A 23,170-nucleotide genomic window follows, 5' to 3' on the forward strand; every position below is an offset into this window, starting at 1 on the left:
CTACCTACCACTTTCTCCTATATTCAGTGGCAAATTCTGACATGACCAGGGAAGAGTGACTCCCAGGCAGCCATGCCCCCTTGGCGATTGACTCCTATTCATTTCCCATCTCTGCCTCTATCAGATACACTCCTGTTGCAATGAAGGGTCTGGAGGGGCAACAGAGGGGTCCAGGTTTCAAAATCTGACTAAGTCATTTCCATTGAAGATAACAATAATAGTTAAATCATTATTGGACTTATTTTCCAGGCTAGACTTACAAAAGTCATTTTAGCCCATATCATAAGCAAGATCATTTTAAATTATCTCTATGGACCATATGCTGTGAGTTCCAGACAATCAGCTTAGGAAGATAACTTTTGGAACCAACACACATAGGTCTCTAAGTGGCTATCAATAATCAATGCAATTTGATTAATTTAATTTAAAATATGTCAAAGTCTTATTTTCAGCTTTCATTGTGGGGTTTTTCTGTGTGTGCTTTACTCTGTGTAGTGATTTCATCCAAGGCCACCAGGGACTAAAAGATGACCTACTCCACATTGCAAGCACTCATCATATTGGTGTCACCATGAAACTGGGGTGTGCAGCATCAACTCTGCATTCCACTCTTGATTCCAGGCCTCACTGCACCCAGAAAGCCTCAAAGCTTTCCTTCTGTCATACAGGTACATCCTAGGTTGTGCAATGAATGGGTTCGTGCAAATGTATGTGATACACACCTTTGCGAATTGCTTTATATGTTAAAGACACATTAGTGGAGTTGGCTATTTCAAAGAAAATTAGCAAGTGTCTCATTTCTTAATATCATAAGCCATTCTAATTCAAGATAATAACCTCTAATAGTTTGTGAAGTTCCTTTTTTTTTTTTTTTTGCTTAAAAGGCTTAATGAAAGCAAGATGAAAGTATAGTAACATTCAGTTTTCTGAAAGAGTTATTGTATAAATGCCTAATGCATAGGAAGTAGCTTATTATATCGGATAAATGCCAAGTTGTCCAAATCAAACTGATTGACAACTTAATTAGGGGAAAATGTCATACATTTTTAGAAAGAAAACACCCACACAGTATAGGGAATCAGAATCTGTTTTTATATGCCTAGAGCTATAAACATTTGTATCAAAATATTTACAATTATAGTATATGAAATATCAATCTATGAAAGAAGAAGCCAAATACAGTACTAGAACAACCCACCAATGTAATGCAAATTACATGAGACATAAATGGCACAGAAACAAAAGACCAGGGAATACATGGTTCACTCCAGTCATAGTTTAACTTTTTAACACAACGCTAGTATCTCTTTTGGATATACCTGATATGCAAATCTGCCTCTGCACTCAAGACAGCCTTCTATAATCGCATGATCATTAAATCATAATTAAAAAGTTCATCGTCCCACATTTTTTTGCTTCCCAACCCATTTACCCCTAGTCCAGATAATTTGGTGGCCCACCCTCCACATTCCCCTAACCAGAATGAACATAAAGAAATAAACTTAGTAATAATCCTTTTATATAAATACCAGCAATTGTGGCATAACAGCTCCCCAAAAGGAAAACTATATAAGAAATGGAATGAAGGGGGAGCTGGAAGAAGAAAAGTAGGCAAGATGTCTCAGATTCTCCCTCGGGTAGATCTTCTCAAATTGATAAAGGAAGTGTCTTCCACCAAAACAAACAAACAATCCCTTTAGCCAGAATCTGAGATGGCTTAAACATAGCTGCGCCAGGCCAGAGCAATGACTGCTTAACCAGGATTACCATACTAATACCATACTTCTAAGTCCTACAAAAAAACACTCTTGCGGCAACAGAGAAGCTCAGTGACCATCGGACTGGGCACCACAAGAGTTTTTAGGGGTTTTTGCTTTTCCCTTAAAGAAAATATCTGCCCATCACCTATATTTTTATTTCTCTCACAGAAATTTTCTTATTTTCCTGGAAGTACAGACACTCTTCTTACTGTGACTGAAATCTAGTATGCTTAATACTTGACAATTGTATAGCACCTTTCACCCAAGGATGTGTGGTGTGGTTGGTTTGCATGTGTTTTAAGAAGCTTCCAAAATTGCCTTGCCTCATCCGTATTGTGGGACAGGCAGGACCTCTGATAGGCGACCCCTTCAGCTCATAAAGCTAGAGCCATCTCTGAGCCTAGGAGTTTTGATCCCCACCTTGGCTAATTAGATAAAACTTCCTCAAAAGGGTATAATTTAGGGGAAGAGTAACAGATTGAGTTGCAAGGATCTATGTCCATCTCTCTCACATCTTATACAACATGATTGCACAGAGAGAGGTTCCTAATAACATAACCCTGATATAATCCTGCTGTAGGACTGCCCCCTTTTCCCATAATTTGTGTGGTGCTCCCACCACTGAATTGCTTGTTTGTGGCTTTACAGAAATTCCAGAGTGCTGCCTTGGCTTTAAGCGAGAGACCAAGCAAAGTCCACGGCAAGAGGTCTCCACAAGGGACAGCTGTGTGAGGCCTGGTCTGAGTTATGACCACGCCCCAGGCCTTCCACTGTGAAAATTTCTTTCTCAGTTTAGCTAAGCCACCAACTTGGCCTTAATCACTATGTCTCTTCTTCCCATTTTGTCACAAATACCACAGAGTTAAATCTCTGCTTAACAAAGAGGGATCCTGGCACACTGGCCAAAGTCCTCCCTCGAGCCCTTCACATGGTGATGTTTTGCTCTGGGTCAGAAGGGCAGGATGGCTTCCAGGCTTGGCTTATTCCACACAAAAACAATATCTGCCCTGGCCGGAACTTGTACCGCTGTGATAACTGGGTGCAGTGAGTCTGAAGACTGAATTCACCCTCGGAAGTGGAGCCAGTGATGTGGCAGCTGCTGGGGCCCCAGGCAGTGTGTGTAACGGAGAACAGCTGGAGGCCAAGCCACATCCAGGGAGCACCTGTCCCAGCCAACGGCTTTCTCCCAGGGCAGGGGCTGGACAGTACAGGACCCCCTCCATCATGTTTGGGTTTCAGCCCCTCCCCCCTTCCATCCCCTCCCCCCCATCCCTCTCCTGGTTTTTCCTGCTTAGCAACTTCCACTCCCCTCCCAAATTCAAGGGCTCCCTCCTCCCCACCCCCCAGGTCCCCAGTAAATGTGTTCAGCCTTATTTCTTTCTCAGGACCAGATAAAGGATGCCGATGATGAAGCTGAAGCAGAAGCAGATCCAGGTCAGGATGAAGGAATAGCCGTGGTGACTCGGCTCGTAGTTGTTTATAGAGCCATTGGCATAGTGATGAGTGTAGATGGAGGCCCCCACCATGACGCACAGCCCTGCAGTGGGGAGAAATGATTCACTGTTGGTTTGGTTTCTTAACATTCAAAGCGAGAAAAAGATTTATAACTTTAGAAAGATCCTATGTTCCTCGTGGGCGATGGGAAAATGAAATCTGAAATTTGGCCCCCAGTGGTGGTTCTGTTGATTGGCCCCGAACCAGGCTTGATGGTTATGTTGCTGTACCATTGGTGTTTGGGTTCTCACACCTGCACTGGTTTGTGTGGCTGTGAAGTAAAACACAGCTTCTCTGGTCTTCCCCACCTCCTCTCCACTGGCTTTCCCATCTAGACCCCAGCACACAAGGACAGGCTGCCCTTGGGGGATGCAAAAGAATACACCTTCCATCAAACTGTGTGGTGTATTGGGAGAGAGGGAATGGCCATCAGCAATTTCATCTATCTAAGGACTCCCACATCTCCTGCCCCTTCAACTGTCTTGTATACAAGCTCTGGCTTCCCAGGTAGCTCAGTGGTAAAGAATCCACCTGCCAATGCAGGAGACACAGGTTCAATCTTTGGGTCAAGAAGATGCCCTGGAGGAGGAAATGGCAACCCACTCCAGTATTCTTGTCTGGAAAATCCCATGGGCAGAGGAGCCTGGCAGGCTACAGTCCATGGGGTCACAGAGTCGGACACAACTGAGTGACTGAGCACGAACCCATACAAGCGCTACATCTGGGCAGACCCCGGCTCCTTGGTGTCTGCCCAGGAGCCCCAGGTTTAAACAGTGAAGCTGATGAGGGTTCTTATTTCAAGTAGCTATCAGGGGTTCTCCCCAGGAGCACAAATAACCAAGCCAGTAAATTGTACAAGGCAGTTTCACTGCTCCTAGTGCTCAGCTGTTCAAGCCACTGAGAGCCCCCAGGGTAAGATCTTCAGGAAAGCTTTTTCTGAGTAAGCTGATACTCACAGCACACCAGCATGGTGGCCCCGGAGAGGAAGAAGCGGTTGCCTTTCTCCATGGTGAAGAGCTGGAACACGAAGACCACGAGGGAGATGACGGAGAAGATGATAGACAGGATCATGAAGGCCTGCACAGCCTTGAGGGCATCTGTGGACAGAGGGCAGGGGGAGTGAGGATGTCAGGCTACCCAGTCCCCAAGGGGCTGGCCATTCCTCAAGGGCACTGGGTACAATATCTTGGCACGTACCTTCACCAGCGTAGGAAAGGTCACCACAGCCACCAGTGGTACAGTTTTTCCAAAGACCTACTGATCCTGTTCCCAAATCTGACACCACCCAGACCTGAAATCAAAAAGACACAAAGGAACTCTTCTCAGTACTCTGTTAGGTGGGAAAAGAATCTGAAAAGGAGTGGATATATGTATATGTATAGCTGATTAGCTCTGCTGTACACCTCAAGCTAACACAACATGGTAAATCAACTACAGTCCAATTTAAAAAAAAAAAGAAATTTAAAAAACTGTTTAAAAACTAACTCCCTGGCTTGAAAGAAAAAGAAACAATCATCGACTTGTGTCTAGACTAAATCTTATGGAAGATGCCATATTTAGCCATAAACACGGCTAAGAAGCTCATTTCTAGGTGGAAATAATGTCTTGCTAAAACTGAAGTCGCAGAGGTCCCAAGAAAAAAAGAGAAAGAAGAATGTACGACCGAGGAGAAGTTACCTCACTCTCTGGACTTCACATCTCTCATTACTTAAAAAAGAAAGACTTAATTCAACCATTGGGTTTTTTGGGTTTTTTTTTTAAATCATTCTAAGGCTCTAAGAAACGGAAACCCTGCGTGAGGAAATTGATTTTAAAGATGTACAATTCATACACCCTACCAAGACTGTTTCCAATAAAGGGCCTGGCAAAGAAGGTGAAAAAAGTTAAGGAAAAAATGATCAACTGGAAAAAAAGGAAGAAACATAAAGGCAGCAAAGAAAACAGCCTTGAGACTGGGAGATCAATAAGCCACGTTCATCTAAATAGAAGGATAAACCTTGATTGCCACAACATGAAAAGTAATTTCATAATAACATAGTCCAGTCAGAGCTATCCTGTGGGGGTAGCTGAAAGTAGAAAAACGACCCAATATGTATTCACCGAGGCTCACCACAGTGCCAGCGCCCCCTCCTTCCAGGCCCAAGAGAAACAGTTATCCTTCTGGGATGAAAAGCAAACGCCCAGCCCTGTCCACACAGAGTGTCTGTTCATGTGGGTTACTGGAAAAGCAGGGCCAGGATGTCCAATCGCCTGCCTGTTCTTGACTTAATAAGCAGCTGTGTGTTCAGCCCCATGTTAGAGGCTGATAATTCAGATTTCAGCACTGGGCATCCATTAAAACAGTTTGAAGCCATTTACTGGACCTGGTAAACTGAGAGACTCGGTGGTGGGGGAGGGGGGTGTACAGAACACTAAATTCAAGTTTGGAGGAGTCCACACGGCGAGGGGTCTGTCATCACAGTGATGTCTCACTGATTCTTGTTTATAATCGTACCCACCGATGCTGGTAAAACTCTTCTCTCTGAAATTTAAAACCCATTATCCTTCAACTGTAACAAGGACCCACAGAGATTCCGGGATCATATCTGTTTGTCTAGTGATGCATGGCCTTGGTTTTTAGGTCCAAGGAGTTGTCTTGTTTTTGTTTTTTCCGAGAAAAGCAAACTGGACTCTGCAAACTACCACTAGAGGTCAGAGTAGCCCCAGATTCAGAGAGCAGAGCCTATGGCTTACTCTGTATTTTTAGTCCTTTTTTTTTTTTTTTTTTTTTTAGTTAATTCAGGCAAACGTGGTTAATCTTGCATAATTCCACTCTCACATGCTACTCTCTGCTCAAAACTTGTATTTGTTGGTCGGACCACCAAAGCATCTCATCATCTCAGTCCCATTTCTCCTTCTAATCAAGGTTCGCAGAAGGAAGTTTGGCCTGCCGCATGGTGTCTTCATTACGTCCTGAACAAAGCCTGTCCCTCCCACCTGTACTCCCTGGCTGGGCACACCTCCTGGAATGCTTCCCAAGTTCCTTTCACTCTGCATCTCTAGCAGAGAGAAACCCCACCCATCTACCCATCCTCCAAGCTCCACCTCCCCTGAGAAGCCTCACTGTATTCTCCAACCTGGCGAGATCATTCATTTAGACACTTGTTATTAATATTTAGTTGTTTGAAGTGCAAGTATGTGTTTAATTTTTTCCACAACTAAGCTGTAAATTCACAATGGCTTAAACATCTTTTGTAGCACTTTGTGTAAATATTCAAATAACTTCCAAATGAATGAATGAACAGAAGAACAGGACTCACGTTGGCAATGGTAGAAACGAATAACATGATGACGGTGGCAATGTGGACCACAAAGATACTCGCCAGTAACACCAGCATCTTGGCTTTTCTATGGCTTGAGGGTGAAGAGAGCTCTGAAAAGAAAGGAGAACACGAAAGACAAAGGAGAGGTTACTCTCATTCAATGCGTTATTTCAGCTTTCCCAGGTGGGTGGGTTCTCTGCTGAAATCAAGAGGAGTTACAGTAAAAATCATCATGATTCCATAAATTCCTGCCAACACCTAATTAGTTAGCCCAGTTCCCCAAGTGCCTGTTCATCTGTTTACATAGATCTAAACAGAAAGAAAATTCTACCTCAGATATTTATATATTCATCCCTCTAATACAGCCTGTTTCAAAACAGGAAAAATTTTATGGTAACTGTTATTATTTTGTTTGCATTGTACAGGTCAAAAGTAGGATTTTGGTTTTTTAAAGGCCTTTCACAGCTGTCATTTCAGGTCTCTATGCAACAATGTCATATAAATTTGCATTTTCCATTAGGGAAGTTGTCCACACTTCTATCAAACTGCTCACCCAGCGATTTTAATTGAAGCGGATGCCTTCCTAAGACTGGCAGCTATTACTCAATGCCCAGAGACCAAATGGGCTACTAATTTGATCCCGTATGAAATATAAAATGTGAGAGCCACAACTTCCACTATAATAATGCTGTTGGATATTCAATAGTTATAACAACCCAATTACAGTTTAATGGTCTGATCATCTACCAGTGGAATATTTAAGACTTGTGTTGCACCTGAGTCTTTGGGCTACATCATGGCAGGGACTCTGCTTTTGGTCTGGGGGCAGAGGGTTATATTTCCTACGACTCAGTATGACAGTTCTGAGGGCTGGATGCAGCGGGAGGGATCAAACGTGCCTTTGGCTTGTGTGTGACATTTACCCAAATGCCAATCCTTCTGGACTCAGTACAGCCCATCAGCAGATGCATCCATCACATGGTGGATGGGAGGATGGGGAACTAACAGATTAAGAATGTGCATGGGTAAATGGAAGCATTCAGTCATCATCTCAGCAGAAGTAAAGAGGGGAGCCCATGGATCATCAAGCCTAGAATAGAGGAAGTGTGAAGGATGCATGAGGGGGCGGCCACTTTGATTGATGACAGTGGCAGGAATGCTTTGTCACACCCAAGACAGTTAAGAGGCGGTGCAGGCTTGCTGGAATTTCAGAAGGAAAGGGCTCATGTTACTCACACCCTAGGGAGGGTGGATGTGTGGCTGTCCCCTCCCAGGGAGGAGATGGCTGTGCACATCCAGTAACTGTGTCCCATTTCTCTCTCTCTCCCTCCACCTCATTTAATTAAAGCTTTGAGTTTGAGTCCCTTCCACTTCAGACAGGGTACTTATTGGAGAGCGTGGATACGACCATTCCAACACTTCCAGTGCTTTTGATCTGTCCCTTTCCTCATCAGGCACTCCAAATCCAGAATGATCTACTGTACCCTGGTGGGGGGAAGGAGGAGGTTGCTGTTGACAAGCCAAGAATGAAAGGCAGACACTGGCCTCCACTGCCCACCCTGACCCATTCCAACCGCTCCCACCCTCCTTCGCCATCTAAGCACTTCCCTACCACCCAGACTCTTTCTGTAGAAATTTCTCCAATTGCGAATGATCAAAATGATGATGTTTACTGCTTGGCTTCAGGGCAGAGCTTAGAGCTTTCGTGCCTGTTATTCATAATCTCCCCATACATTCCGGTGCATTTTTGCTTTTCTCAGATCCTTGCACACCTCCTAAATCACACCTCCTCAATTTTCTGCTTGACTTTAATGCACAGTGAAAGGAGATTTTTGAATTAGACACAGGTCGAGTTAGAATCACATAAAGTTGTTGGACCTCCAGGTGTCAGTTCCCTCCTATGGAAGGTGGGGGTTGCAATGCTTATTGTACAGTGTTACATTTAATCCTAGACGGAGAACTCCCAACACAGTGCTTGGGCTTGGCAGATACTAATGGGGTTACTGTTACTGTTATTGTTATTGCTATTATATGAAACTGAGCAGCAACTGAGTCATCCATTCACCAGGCTGCCCCATGTGAAGCAATAGGATACCTGCTGTTGGGGTCACAGGGCAGTGTGAATAAAATCATTTTGCTCCCCTTAGAAATTATCTCTACACCTAATCCTTGCTTCTTGCAGGGAGGGACCACTAAGGACCACCCTTGGGGATGAAGAAGAGAAACTGACTCTTCCCATCCCTGTGTTGGTCACCCTCCCCACTCCCCCCAGACTCACACCATCACTAGATCCTGATCTCACCCTTACAGGGAAGGGAACAGGCCTGAATTAATTCTCTGAATGCAGGAAATTAAAACATTATATAACGAGATTGTGCTTAATCCTCCTTGGGCTATAGAAATGACTTTTTTTTTTTTTTTTTCCTTTGCTTTTAATTGACAAACATCCTGCTCCTAATAGGGGTTGAGGGGCCAGAGACGGAATACAGTACACCAAGCAAGGCCTCCTATATGAGGTCAAGGAGAATGTTAGGAGTTTCCTCTCTGACACACTGCTGGGGATCCAGCAGAATTCTCTCCTTAGACTGCTCTGTAACCCTCCAGTGTTGAGCCTGATTCTTTTTGCCCCTGCTCACACTCTCCATTTTGATCATTTGAACATTCATGCTTTCCAAATACCCTGCTCATCCCCCTTGGCTAGTCTACTGCCTCACCACCACCTCCATCACTCCACATACACGAGTTTTCCTGCCCACCAGTTCTCACTTCTTATCTAAAACCACAGCCCCACCTGATCACTATTCCCCTGTGAGGTTCAGGCAGGAGTGGGTGAGGAGATCAAGCAAGATAGCAATTTTCTTTCAGGGTATTTAGATTTCTGTAATCGCACCATGGTTTTTCCAATAGCCACATATGGATGTGAGAGTTGGAACATGAAAGCTGAACACTGAAGAACTGATGCTTTTGAACTGTGGTGTTGGAGAAGACTCTTGAGAGTCCCTTGGACAGCAAGGAGATCAAACCAGTCAATCTTAAAGGAAATCAGTCCTGAATATTCATTGGAAGGACTGATGCTGAAGCTGAAGTTCCAATACTTTGGCCACCTGATGCAAAGAACTGACTCATTGGAAAAGACCCTGATGCTGGGACAGATTGAAGGCAGGAGGAGAAGGGGACGACAGAAGACAAGATGGTTAGATGTTATCACCCACTTGATAGACATGAGTTTGAGTAAGCTCCAAGAGTTGGTGACAGACAAGGAAGCCTGGCAAGCTGCAGTCCATGGGGTCGCAGAGAGTCAGATATGACTGAGAGACTGAACTGAACTGAATCACACTATATCTTTCCACCAAAAAAAGGAGCAAAATACCTTGAATTAGCAAGTGTTCTTAGTGCACAGAACACACAATTTTATCTGCTTTTGGCTGTTGTATCCAGCCAGAAGTAGAAGCTGTTTACTGGAGCTATCACATAACACAGGTAGTAGCTTCTCCATCTTTTCGCTGCCTGAAATCTGTCAGGTTTTATTGGGATCATCCATTGCCAGCTTAGAAGGGCTTCCTTGAATTTCAGTAGCCCTCCCCAACACATTTGGAAGCAGAATGAACTACCTTCTTAAATGTCTATCCCTATACTATAGGTTGCCCCCTCCCAGCAGAGAAACTCCAAGATAGGAAGATGGGAGGTAATTCTTAAGATCTTTAGGGACCAGCATGTGTGTGTGCTCAGTCGTGTCTGACTCTTTGTGATCCTATGGACTGTAGCCCGCCAGGCTCCTCTGTCCATGGGAATTCTCCAGGCAAACGGACTGAAATGGGTTGCCCTTTCCTCCTCCAAGGGATCTTCCCAACTGGAGAATGGAACTCTTGCATCTCCTGCATTGGCAGGTAGATTCTTTACCATTGCGCTGCCTGGGAAGTCCACATACTTAACAGGTGAGGGGAGACCTATCAAATTGGAGAGCAGTTTGGGTAGAAATAATAGAGGACCCAGTGCTCTTGAGACATCTACCCACCCATCACAGGCAGGGCCACTTTCTGAGAGCCTCATTCCCTGCCCTCGTGTGAATCTTGCTTCATATGAAAGTACTGAAAAGAGACCACTTCCGAGCATTTATATGTTTGGAAGTATTGGCTGCTACAACTTTCTGTCCTGGCAGTAGGTTTCACTAAAGCTGTCATTGATTTCTCTCTCTGACCTCTTCAAAATGCTATGGACACATCTGCGTGTTGCTCTATTGGTGACAACAATTGACAACAATACTCATAAAACATAACTGTTCTTGAGTAATAATTATCAAAGATTGCAATTGTATATTTAGAAATTAAAGGATTATAATTTTACAGCATTTGAAATGAAGCATTTTAGGGAAGTTCAAGAGGGAGGGGACATATGTATACCTAGGGCTGATTCATGTTGATGAATGGCAGAAATGAACACAATATTATAAAGCAATTATGCTTCCATTAAAAATAAATAAATTTTTTAAGAATGAAAAAGAATGCTATTTACGGCCCTTTCCAGTGGAAAGCAGATACTTTGTCCTAGCTGGGGAGCTCCAACCAGACTGCAACGGAAAACAGCATGGCATTTCTGAAGATCTAAGAGACACACCTACCCCCTCAAAGAGCATAGAAGCTCAAGGCAGTCCCAAAGCTCGTCATGTTGCTGTTGGGGCTTCCATAACAACATTTTTTGTGGTGCTTGGAGTTGGACCCAGGCCACCAGAGCTACTGAATCCACAGCATTCTCAAGGGATAGGATGTCCACTGACTGTTCTATGCAGGGTGCCAGGAACAGGTCTCCCCACCTGGCACTGGAAGCAGGGTATGATCCCCCCTTTATCCTCACCACCCCCCAACAGACATGGGACAGGGTTGGTCAGGACTCCATGGGGCTGGGTGGGAAACTGAGAAAAGTATTGGAGGCATGAATGCTGACTCTAGCAGAGAAGTGACTGTCAAGAAAAATGAAGGTTAGCCACTTAGAGCTACATACAGGCTCTAGTTATCCCTTTCCTGTTCCTCTCTCTGCCCTAATTGACAGGCCCGCCAGTTCTCTTTCCTCCACCGCCATCCTTGTTTCTGACCACACTTCCCCTTTCCTTCCCACATCGCTCAGACCACACTAGGGCAGCGGTCTCTTTACACTCCTGTCCCTGATACAAGCGTCACAGCCACTGACCATTCCAGATCTGGATGAAGATCTTTGCTAATAGGACATTCATTGCAGTTAGTGAAACTGAACCTGAAGATTATGCTTGCTGGTGACTGGAGCTGTAAATGCCCAACTGATGTGGGCGAAGGGCTGACGGCCCTCTCTAGCTGGCTCCATCCACTTCAATATTTATTGGTTTCTTATCTCCTCCCACAAAATGAAAGAAGCAAAAGAACAAAGCCCTGAGGCTGCCTTCTATTGCTTCTTCACCCTTTGCAGGCAACCTAACACCTTTAGGGTGGTCTGACCATGAGAAGGGCTTCCCTTGTGACACAGTGGCAAAGAATCCGCCTGCAGTGCAGAAGACACAAGAATTGCAGGTTTGATCCCTGGGTCAGGAAGATCCCCTGGAGGAGAGCATGGCAACCCACTCCAGTATTCTTGTCTAGAGAACTCCATGGACAGAGGAGCCTGGTGTAGGGACAGAGGACCCTACAGTCCATAGGGTCGCACAGAGTTGGACATGACTGAAGCGACTTAGCACACATGCACAACCATGAGAAATTAATCAGATCTCTGTGGACACCTTTCCTTTTCTGATGGGTAACTCATAGCAGAGACATTGAGAATCATCAACTTCTCGTCTGGACAGTTGAGATGTTGGTAATCTGGCTGCATGATCACTAAGCCAGGGGTCAGATTGCTGACTGATAACTTCTTCCAAACCCTGGAGTGTGTTTATTGAGCAGCCACCACAGTCTGGGGGAAGCAGGGCCTTCGAGCAGTCTGAGGAACAGTAATTGGGAGCAATACAACCGAACAGAGCCCCAAGACCTACTTCTCCAGCAAAGGAAGTGATGGAAATCCTGGGCTTGAGTCACTGAAGAACTAGCCAGAGACTGGGGGTGTCACATGATCAGAAACAGTGAGTCGGGGGCTTGTGTGAGTGATGGGAGTGGGAGAGTCCCACAGAGCTTGAATGTCTGTGATTCACTCGGAGTGGGTGAGAGTCTCCCAGACAAAGGCAAAGTGGAAGCATCCTCGACCAGATGGCACAAGATAACTTTCTGAGAAGCACGTGGATCTGTCTCGAGAGCCAGAAGACAGTTTAGTCATTTCCCTGGCAGCCCAGACTCTTCTGGGGAGACAGGAGCAATAGTGACCAGCTGCCAAAGTCCACACTGCTCCTTCCTCTCATCCCAGTTTTACTGCTGAAAATAACAGTCAGGTCATGCATGCTTCCTCCAGTACTTACCTCCCGCGCATCTTTACTTTCCACTCCCACTGTCATTGTCTAGCTCGGGACCACCCGCCTCTCCATGATCCTCTTTCTGATCCTCCCTCTTAAGTATATCCTCAGTAGCACTGGGTTATCTGACCAAGTCACTCCTCAGATCCTCCAAACACACCACCACCCCACCACCAATCAGGAAAGGGGCTCCACACTGGCCCTGGGAATCCTAGGAATTTTAAATCCTAGGATTAAAAACAAAATTTTTTTAAAGGTCTGTTTTTATAGCCTTCCTCCAGTTAACTATAACATTGTTTTCAAGGAAGTTTAAATTCTGCCTCCTCTAGGAAGCCTTCCCTGATACAGAGGTCAAAAGTAGTCATTTTTCTCCTGTTATTAAAATCATTAGTGGTAGCCCACCTGGTAACAGAATTATTTGTGGAAATGTTTGGCTCCCCAACCCCCAAGATTCTAAGTTTCTGAAAGGAAAATCTTGTCTATGACATGTGCCAAGTATCTGTTCAGCCACCAAATAAAAGAATCAAGAAAGGCAATATTTTCTTCCCTGTAGAAAAACAATGAATGTCAAGATAACTGAAGTCTTCATAATAAACAACAGAATTCTTGAGAGAAAATGATCCCCCCCAAACTTTTTTTTATCTAGGTGAAATTTAGTCCTGTGTTATTTTTAGAAATTATTTCTGTACCCTGATGCTGGGAAATATTGAGGGCAGGAGGAGAAGCGAATGACAGAGGATGAGATGGTTGGATGGCATCACTGACTCAATGGACATGAGTATGAGCAAACTCCAGGAGATAGTGAAGGACAGGGAAGCCTGGTGAGCTGCAGTCTATGGGGTTGCAAAGGGTCGGACACAACTCAGAGACTGAACAACAGTAGGTATTGAACATCTTACTATATGCAAACTCTGAGAATATTTCCTGAGTATCTTTGACATTTGAATATGCAGGATTATATGTGTGTTTGTTTCCTCTTATTCAAGAAGAAACAGGTAAATGCAAATAAAAAATTTTAAACTTCTAAGTACTATTTTATCTACAAATTTGACTTTCCTATCTACTTCTTTCAATTACAGAAACTCTGGACTGAAAGGAGGCTTTAAAATCCCTCCCCAGAACATGAAACTCATCTACAAATCTATAACCAGGAACTACCTAAATCATGCTTAAACTTCTCTGCTGCTGCTATTGCTGCTGCTAAGTCGCTTCAGTCATGTCCGACTCTGTTCGACCCTATGGACTGCAGCCCACCAGGCCTCTCCATCCATGGGATTCTCCAGGCAAGAACACTGGAGTGGGTTGCCATTTCCTTCTCCAATGAATGAAAATGGAAAGTGAAAGAAGTCACTCAGTCGTGTCCGACTCTCCACGACGCTATGGACTGCAGGCTACTAGGCTCCTCCATCCATGGGACCCTCCAGGCAAGAGTAAGTCATGGGTAACTCACTACTTACAAAAACTTCCCCACTCTTTCATCAGAAAAGTCCTGACAATGCATTAGAGGTAGCTGTTGGCAATGACTACCTCCATCTTACTCCTGCCCTTTGTCTAATGCTTCCTTAACAGCATTTTTCTGAAGTGGTCACTTTGCCAGCAGAACTTCCAGGTTATCAAAATATTAGCCAGAGATCCCCCGGTCTCAAGTAAATCATAACACAGTCCTGAGATGACCCGACTGCCAGACAGACTGTCTTTTTGTCCATTGGTGCTTTCAGTGAAATTCCCATCTCCTCTGGATAACTGCAGACTTTGAAGAACGCTTTCTCAGACCAAGACACAAGGCTTTCTCGGAGGCACAAGATGAAAGGCAGAGACACTCCCAGTCGTACGATCTCCATGAGTCAGCCCACATCTGACCATCCTCCTTGGCATCACACCCAGAACTGCAGCTGTGCTTCTCCTAGAACACGGCATAGGGTGGTGGCACTGATGTCTTTCTGTCCTCTATGCGTCGGGATCATTTTGCTCTTGTTGGTTTGTTTTGATGTGTTTATTTCCCACTGAGGATCATGTGGGTTGGCAAAATGAATATCCACTGAACGCAAAAGCAGAAGAGGAAATACTGTCTTTGGGGAGCAGCCGTAGAGGATGTATCCGCAGGAAGAAAAGGCTGGGATTAAAGACGGGCTCAGTGAATGAGACCTTGGATGAGGTTTTCTGACCATTGTTCTTGTTGTTTTATATCAAGTGTACTTTTCCATTCTAAATACTGTTTTTACTTGAGGGTGGGGAAGGGGGGCTGTTAATTTCTCCATGGGAAAAATGTGGACAGAAAGAATCCTAAAACACCATCTCCTCCTGCTTCTGGACATCTGGATGTTTGGTATGGCAAGAAAGAACTTGGGCTGTAATTCACTGCGTACACTCATACTGGGGTCTGTTTTATTTAAAATGCAGGGCAGTTTTTTTGTTTTTTGTTTTTTTTTTATGACCAGAAGAAACATCAGCAGTCAAGCAGCAAAAGCAACAGGAATCTACATGCTCCAAAGAAAACAACTATTTTGTTTTTCATCATCCAGGAGGTGAGGGAACTGCACCTCCCACCTGTGAACAGGGTATATTATAGAAAGGGTGGTGCTTATCTGGCCCTAGTATAGATTGGCATGATTCTCACACAGTTAGGGATAAGGAACTGGGGGTGGGGGTAGTGGGACAAGCATGTTATTTAGGGGGAACCAAAAGCAAGAAAGAAAAAGAGCACCTCTTTGAAAACCAGGTTCTCATAAAAAATTCTGACTCTGCTGACTTTGGGAAAATGACGTATCCTCTCTGGACAGTAGCTCCTGGAGAGACAGAGTATTGAGTAGTAAAAAAAAAAAAAAAAAAGCATGAATTTTGGGTGCGACTCCTGACTGCACTCCTTTTTTTAAAAAGTTCAGATTCATTGGGTATAGTTAGCACATGAAATTGTAAGCTGTTTCAAGCATACATCGTGGTGACCCCAGCCCCTTTTAACTATCATCTGCACACCTCACAGCCTTAACGTGAGGATCAAAGGGCTCGTGCCTGATACACAGCAAAGGCTGCACGGCTGCTGGTTATTCTTTTTGTTCGTTTATGGATAAGGAGAAACTCAGCCCAGTGAAATGTGCTTGAAACTTCTCAGGCAGAGTCCGAGGGCCAGCAAATCTGCTAAAAGCAAACAAGCAGCTTGCATCTTGTTTTGGCAAATGTTCCCACAGAGAATAACCTCTCTCTCTCTCTCTGGTTTCCCCTTGTCCTCTTTTGTGTCCGGGGAGGGGCTGGGGCTGGGTGACATCTGCCAAGGCCAAGGCCAGACCTGGGTGGGGTGACCGAGGCCAGCCGCCGCCCCCAGACCGCAGCTGGTCAGGCCATCAGGCGATGTCCCCAGGGCAAGGATGGAACCTTCGCTGTCTTCTGCTGCTGACAAAAGAGGAGTGTTTTGGCGGCCAGACCGTCTCCGAGGGAGAGACTGCCAAGATAATAACTAGGGTTCTGGAAGAAACGCAAGGTGTGGCCCAGCCCGGGTGGAGGTTGGGGGGTGGGGGCGGCGGGGGTGCTTGGGCGGGTCTGACAGTAGGTGGCGGCAACAGGCTTCAACCAGCAACAGGCTTCAACCAGCAGGCTGTAGTCTGGGAGGTAGTGGGGCCACCAGGGACAGACGCGGGTGTAGCCAGGGGCACCCCGGTGCCTGGCATGGGCTGTGGGCTTGTGGCTCTTTCTGTAGGCAGTTGGTTGTTTAGAGGCTTAGCAGGGTTGAAGTTACTCGGTCCAGTTCCTTGACAAAAGTGGGAAAGCGAGTCCCCAGAGTGAAAACAGAATCGGGATGAAGCCCACTCCCTCGCATCTTCCGGGCCAGGCTTTCCCCACTGCAGCACAGCTTCTCTTTCCTACTTGCGGCAGAATTCTAGAACTTCTACCAGATCTATTGCTTTATTCTGCCTCTCCAACCCCTCCTAGTTAATCAGAGGGTCAGCACAGACTCTCCAAAGTGATGCCACTGGAAATAAACAAAGGGCCTTTGGAGGGTCACTGCTTCTTCCTACTGACTTGCTGAGAAGGTCCACCAGCAGAACCAGCCCAGGCCAAAACAGCCCACCCTGCTAGCACTCCTGGCCCCAGAGGAGCTTCAAACATTCCACCCCGGCCCCCACCCACAGCACAAGGCCCCCTCCCCGGCAGCGAAGCACAGCCAGCCAAGGCAAGCTTGAGGTCTCAGCTTCGTTAGAGTGTGGACACACCTGGCTGGCCTGACCTCTGCAACCTCTCCCCAGCTCCCGGTATCCAGCCTCCCAGGCAGGGTTCTTTGATTATTTGAAAGAAGACATCAAAGTATCAGGGACCTCATTCTGCTGTCAGTCCTGACCTGACCCTTCTGGAAAGGGAAAAAAAAAAAGTGTCCCCAGGGAAAGATGACCACTGCACAAGTAATCCACAGAAATTCTAACATTGCCTCCTTAACAACAGAAGGTTCTTCACAGATGGGAAAGAAGAGGTGAGACAAAGAACAAAATTCTTGGCTCCAAGGACTATCCTGACATTGAGAGTGGGTGGTCCCCAAATCAGAGGAGGGAGTCAGGGGTACAGCATCGTCACACTTCTGCCCTCTTCTTTCACCCTCTCCCTGCTTCCTCTTTCCAGTTTCTCTCTCTTCGTGTTGTTCAGTTGCTAAGTTCTGTCCTACTCTTTGAGACTCCATGAACAGCAGCACGCCAAGCTTCCCTGTCCTTCACCATCTCCCAGAGTTTGCTCAAATTCAAGTCCATTGTGTCGGTGATGCCGCTCAACCATCTCATCCTCTGTTGCCCCCTTTTCCTCCTGCCCTCAATCTTTCCCAGCATCAGAATCTTTTCGAATGAGTCAGTTCTTTGAATCAGGTGACCAAAGTATGAGAGCTTCAGCTTCAGCATCAGTCCTTCCAATGAATATTCAGGACTGATTTCCTTTAAGATTGACTGGTTTGATCTCCTTGCAGTCCAAGGGGCTCTCACGAGTCTTCCAGCACCACAGTTTGAAAGCATCAATTCTTCTCCCTCTTCTAGGCCTTTCCATCTGCCCCCCTCTCTCAGCCAGCATACAGGCCTAAGAAACCTCGGGAAGTCCCTTTGCTCCCCACCCCTTTCCTCCTGGCACCTCCCCTTTCCTCCCCGAAGCCCAGCTTCCCATCCACTCCCATCCACACCATTTGGCCACACCCTCCTTGAAAAGAGGGTGAGGCTCCTTTCCCAGAACCACCTTTGTGTCTCTGTCTCTGGAGTCTGGTCTGGGTTCATGTTGTCAATGTCCCCACAAAACTTCGCTAACCAGGCACTGCTCAGGTTTCATAAATCAAACCTCTTTCTTTGCTTCCGAGAGCTGGGTGAATGCTCACTGCTACCCAGCGGTAAAGCCTGCGGACGCCTGTACTTGGAGAATCTCTAAGCGGATGAAGCAGAGGAGTCCACCTGGGTCCTCCATCCTCCTGTTTCCATGCAGACATGTTACATCATTTCACTTTCCTACCAGTGTTTATGGATTAAACTTGCTGTTGGCATAACCCACAGGACTTCTCCAAACAGGAACTATCGGATCTTAGAACGATAGGGTCTCGGGGCCACAAGGGTCCATGGAAACCACCAAGCTCTGTTCCCTCTGTTGAGAAGGCAAATGTTCTGCCCACATCACATGGCAGATTCAGGACAAGATCAAGCGCCTCAAGCCTCCTATTTTAGCCATCTTGCACCTACCGGAGGGTTCCAGCCACCAATTTCAACCCAAGCCTAGTGGGTTCTCAATTTTAATTACCCCGTTGGAAGACAGAATTCATGAAACAGGCCTGGGAAATATGAAAACTGCCACATCCTCAGTAAGGCCAGGGGCACCAGTAGAGGGGTCCAATTTAGTTCCAGAGAAATGCCATTTCCACAGCAGAGAAGGAAAGAAAGAAAGTGAAGTCATTCAGTCATGTCCAACTCTCTGCAACCCCATGGACTGTAGTCCACCAGACTCCTCCATCTATGGGATTCTCCAGGCAAGAATTGTGGAGTGGATTACCATTTCCTTCTCCAGGGGATCTTCCCGACCCAGGGATCAAACCCAGGTCTCCTGCATTGCAGGCTTTAACCTCTGAGCCACCAGGGAAGCCCACAGAGAAGGAAAGGTGGATCCAAATGTTGTGATTAAAATGAAGAGAGAGAAGCAGCAATGCCCACATGGGCTTCTGTTTTCATCTTTGTGGTTCAGTTTCAGTGGATTTCCCAGTTAAATTGAGAGAAATGACTTGTAACAGAAGTGTAACTTAGCGTGGTTTTGAAACATGTGTGTATGGGGTATAGGGTATTGGGAATCCAAACAAACTCCTAATTAGAAGCGTATTTCAGCTCCCTTGGTTACTAAATAGGAATCCAGGGTCATCTGGGCAGAACTGAAAGGAGTATGGGAAAAGGGAAGTTTATGGTCAGAAAATTCCAGTTCTACACTACTTAAGGATTATGAGCCCTCTCCAAGGAGCTGGACATCCAGATGGCCTGCCGGCAATTAGACCGAGGTTATGTTGACTGGCAGCCTGTTGCTGTACTTACCATTACAGGAAGTAACAGTGGCAAGGCGTGGGCTCCACGAACTATGGACTAAGTTAAGGGACCAGCCCCACAAGGCCAAGTTAGAAGCCTGTGTTTCTGGCACTGCATTGATTTAACCATGACCTCATGGTTGTCACCGGGTGTCCCTCTGAGTACATATATCTGAGAGTCCCAGGTGGCTCTGAGCTTTTGTGCTAGGCAGCTATGTATGCAGTCAGTTCAAGAATAAACCACACCCCTTGTTTAGAAAAAGAGACCTCAGAATCAGATCACCTGGGTAGGGAGGAGTATGTACACAGCCTCAAAACTTCAACAAGGTTCCCTGCTCCTTCCAAATCTTAGGTAGTCATAATAATAATAACAGCAGCACAGATCTATCAAGTTTTATCCATCAAATACTAAATAAGAGTCGAGTGTTTAGAAGATAAGGAACATTGGATGGATCAACAGCAACAGCAAAAATGGAATAGATATTTTCAGGACTAGAGAACTTGGAAGAACGTATAGACGTTATAGAGAAGCCAATTTTGCCGGATGTAAGAAACTCTAGCGATGAGAGTTGTCCAGTGAAGCGGGGTGGGTGTGGAAGTACCCTCTAAGGTGCCAAGTCCCTTCTCTGGAAATTTTAGGGAAGCATAAAACACTCATCCATCCAAGGTGGTATGAAAAATAAGATTTCTGCATATGGCAGGAGAATGAATGGGTTGACCTCCAAGATCTGTACCAAACTCAATGCACAAATCAAGGATGACACGTAACTATATTTGCCCTGTGCCTTTTTCTGAGGCCGTTTTTCAGATATATTCCCTATCTGATGCTGAGGCGCCTACAGAAAAGTCATTTTGGTTCATCTCTCAGTCTTCTGAGGCACTGGCTGCTTTCTCTCCACTGGTCCCAGTGGGTCTGGGTACAGCTGAAACTCCCAGAGCCACGCAGACCAAGCAAAGACGGTCTGCATCCCCAGGGTGGGCTCTATGGGGCTCCTTCCCTCGATCCCCCGGAGTCTGGATGTCTATGGGAACTGGACGGGCCAAGTCTGGCCTAGGAGGGGAGCAGGAAGAGAGGAGATAGCCCCAGTCTTTTCTGTGGTCTGCGGAAGGGACGTCTCTTCCCCTCCTGGGAGGGAGCCACTGTCCGCCCTAGGATGTGATCTGCCTTGGGTTGGTGCTCTAGGGCCTCCTGCCAACTCCCAGGACAGTTTCGTACCCTCGAACAATGTAAAATCCAGGGTGTCTTCAGACCAGGACGCCAGACCAGACATCCTGCTGGTCTGCCCCAAACCCCTGCCCCAGTCCTCAGAGTCTGGGGTGGAATTCAATCCACCCCCCGAGGGTGGGAGACAGTAACAGGAAAAAAAGGAAAAAACTCCCGGTCCAGTCTTGTTGAGCATACATAGCTGAAATCCAGAAAAACCCCCATAGCCAAGGAACTCTTTCACTACTTGTTGGAGGAAGATGGGAAAGCGGGAATAAGAACAGCATTTTTAAAATTGCCCTCAAACTCCAGGCAGTAACGCACAGCACGCTTTTCTCTGCATAAAACTCCAGCGTAAAGTGACACCGTACAAATAGTGAGACTCAGGACAGTTTATGTGCCCACAGATGTCACTGTTTTCTGTTTCCTGACTGGTTAAATCTTTCTTACTAGCTTTAGCCTGCACAGACTCAAAGATTTGTATCTAGCTTCTCAGGATACCATTAATGACAATGGCCTCCCCAATCCACGTCGATGTAATCTAGAAATAATCAAAATTTCAAGCGAAGGTGGGAGTCCCCTGCACCTTAAAAAATTGCCCTTGTACTAACTGAATCATCCCCTGGAGGGCAATTTTAGCAGGCACCTTGCCTGTATCCAGGCTGATTATGTTTGAATCTTCTCTTCCAATGAACCACATTTATAAAGAAAAAACTTAATTTCATCAGGCAAGCTGCATCCTGTCCTTCTCCTCGTCTTGTGTGCAGAGTAGGGTGGTGGGGCAGGGAGATACCCCAGTATCTATGTTGAAATGGGCCACACCTCAACCAACCAACATGCTAACCTTGAAAAGAAAAAGCAAATAAAAATCACCCTTCTTCCTTTTCCAGATCCTTTCATGATTAGCACAAGTGTTTGCGTTTGTACGGCGTATTTTGGAAAGAGTGAGAAGTTGAATGTTCCAAAACAATGCAGGAGGAAAAAAACACCTCACATCTACCTAAGAAATAAAAATCATTTTAACATTTCTGATAGGCTGTCTTTTTGCTCTGCACCGAACTTGGCTGCTTCTGGGATAAAAGCACAAAGCGATGCAGTATTTTGTTTTATTTTTAATAAAAACAGATGAAGTTCCCCCAGTCCCACCCTGCCCTCCAAACCCAACTTTTCCCTGAGACCCCACCCTCCACATCTGACCCTGGGAGAGAGCTCTGAAATCCACATCAGGCACCAGAAGCCCCTCCTGCGTTACATTTCAAATACCACTTAAAGAGAGAAAGTTTCCTCTTTCTCCCTCCTCTCTCCCTCTAACGGTTTTCTTTAAACAAGCCCACCCTGCTCTCCTCCTATCCCGTGGAAAGAAAAAAAAAAAAAAAAAACATTTACACTTATACAAAAGTGAATGAACAAGCTAAAGGACAGCCCCATAAAAGCCACCAGGAAAATAAACTGAAAAGTAGAAAAGCTACCCACCCTCACCCCGAAAAGACAGGCAAACAGAGAAACAATTCAAGTCCTGAGCAATTTAAATCACAACAGAGCAATTGACAAAGTCTGGCAAGCAGCCCAAGTGCTGTCCGGTTTCAAAGGTACATCGGTACGTCGGGTTTCCTCCAGAAAAAAAATGCTATCCTCTCGTGTTCCAAAAGTCCCTGCTCCCAGCACACTTTCAGAACAAGAACCCCGTTCCTGCAAGACATAATCACCACCCAGACGGACTGATTGCCCCAACCCCGGGGCCCCCGTCAAACTAGATTTTACTGAACCTTAAGGGAAAGAGTTGTATCAATGCCCACTTTTAGCTAAAAAGCTTGAAGGACTCAATTCAAGGAGTCCTAGAAAAATAGCACAGGAAATAAGAAAAAGCTTCAGTGAGGTCAGAAGGAGGAGAGCAGTGGGAAGCAAGGAAAGTTCTCTGGTCTGCCCGGCAGTGTCGGGAACTGTCCTACCTGAGGGTCCGGTGACCAGCCGAGGCGCCCTGAGTGGCAGGAGCTGGTGGCAGGCGTCCGCTCTCCTGGAGGTTTGTGAACACAGTGAGCAGAGGGCTGGCCTCCCGAGGTTATAAGTTTCCTGAGCTGGTGTGCTGGGGTGTGTGATGGGCGGTTTCTTTTTACTGTTTTAAAGGAGTTTCTATGAATCAGTCCGGCTTAAAAAAAAAAAAAAGTGTTGGTAAGTAAGCTACGCCCTGCTCAGTTGGCAGTCAGTCAAGACAGGCTGGGAGGGAGCCATCAATTCAGAGAAGCCAGTTTAGGCTCCCTGTGACTCAGACACACAGACCACAGTGGAAAAAGGAGTGACATGGCTTCAAATAAGCAACAGGAGTCACACAAATAGATCTGTTTACTGAAGCCCATTCCTCCTCACCATAAAGGAGAGTGGGTTGCCATGGATACAAGTAAAACACAGGTGATCAGCCCACACTTTTATCTGGTGGGGGCAGGAACAGGGGGACTGTAGTGCCCTGCCCACTGACATCCCAGCTAATCATCC

General features: G+C 45.9%; 1 protein-coding gene across 1 annotated transcript; it reads right to left on the reverse strand.

Annotated features, from left to right (window-relative positions):
- Positions 1-1,071: 1,071 nt before the first annotated feature.
- Positions 1,072-22,719, reverse strand: EMP1 (epithelial membrane protein 1). Its single transcript, XM_086401938.1, has 5 exons — positions 22,630-22,719; positions 6,554-6,666; positions 4,452-4,545; positions 4,211-4,351; positions 1,072-3,297 (listed from the first exon to the last, which is right to left on the reverse strand). Exons 2-5 carry the CDS (start codon positions 6,629-6,631, stop codon positions 3,131-3,133), a joined length of 480 nt encoding a protein of 159 aa, XP_086258064.1. The 5' UTR covers positions 6,632-6,666; positions 22,630-22,719; the 3' UTR covers positions 1,072-3,130.
- Positions 22,720-23,170: the final 451 nt, after the last annotated feature.

This window comes from Bos grunniens, chromosome 5 (genome assembly GCF_055505025.1).
Source record: "Bos grunniens cultivar Pamir isolate PY7600 chromosome 5, Bosgru_T2T1.0, whole genome shotgun sequence".
In the NCBI taxonomy this organism is placed as follows: Eukaryota; Metazoa; Chordata; class Mammalia; order Artiodactyla; family Bovidae; genus Bos; species Bos grunniens.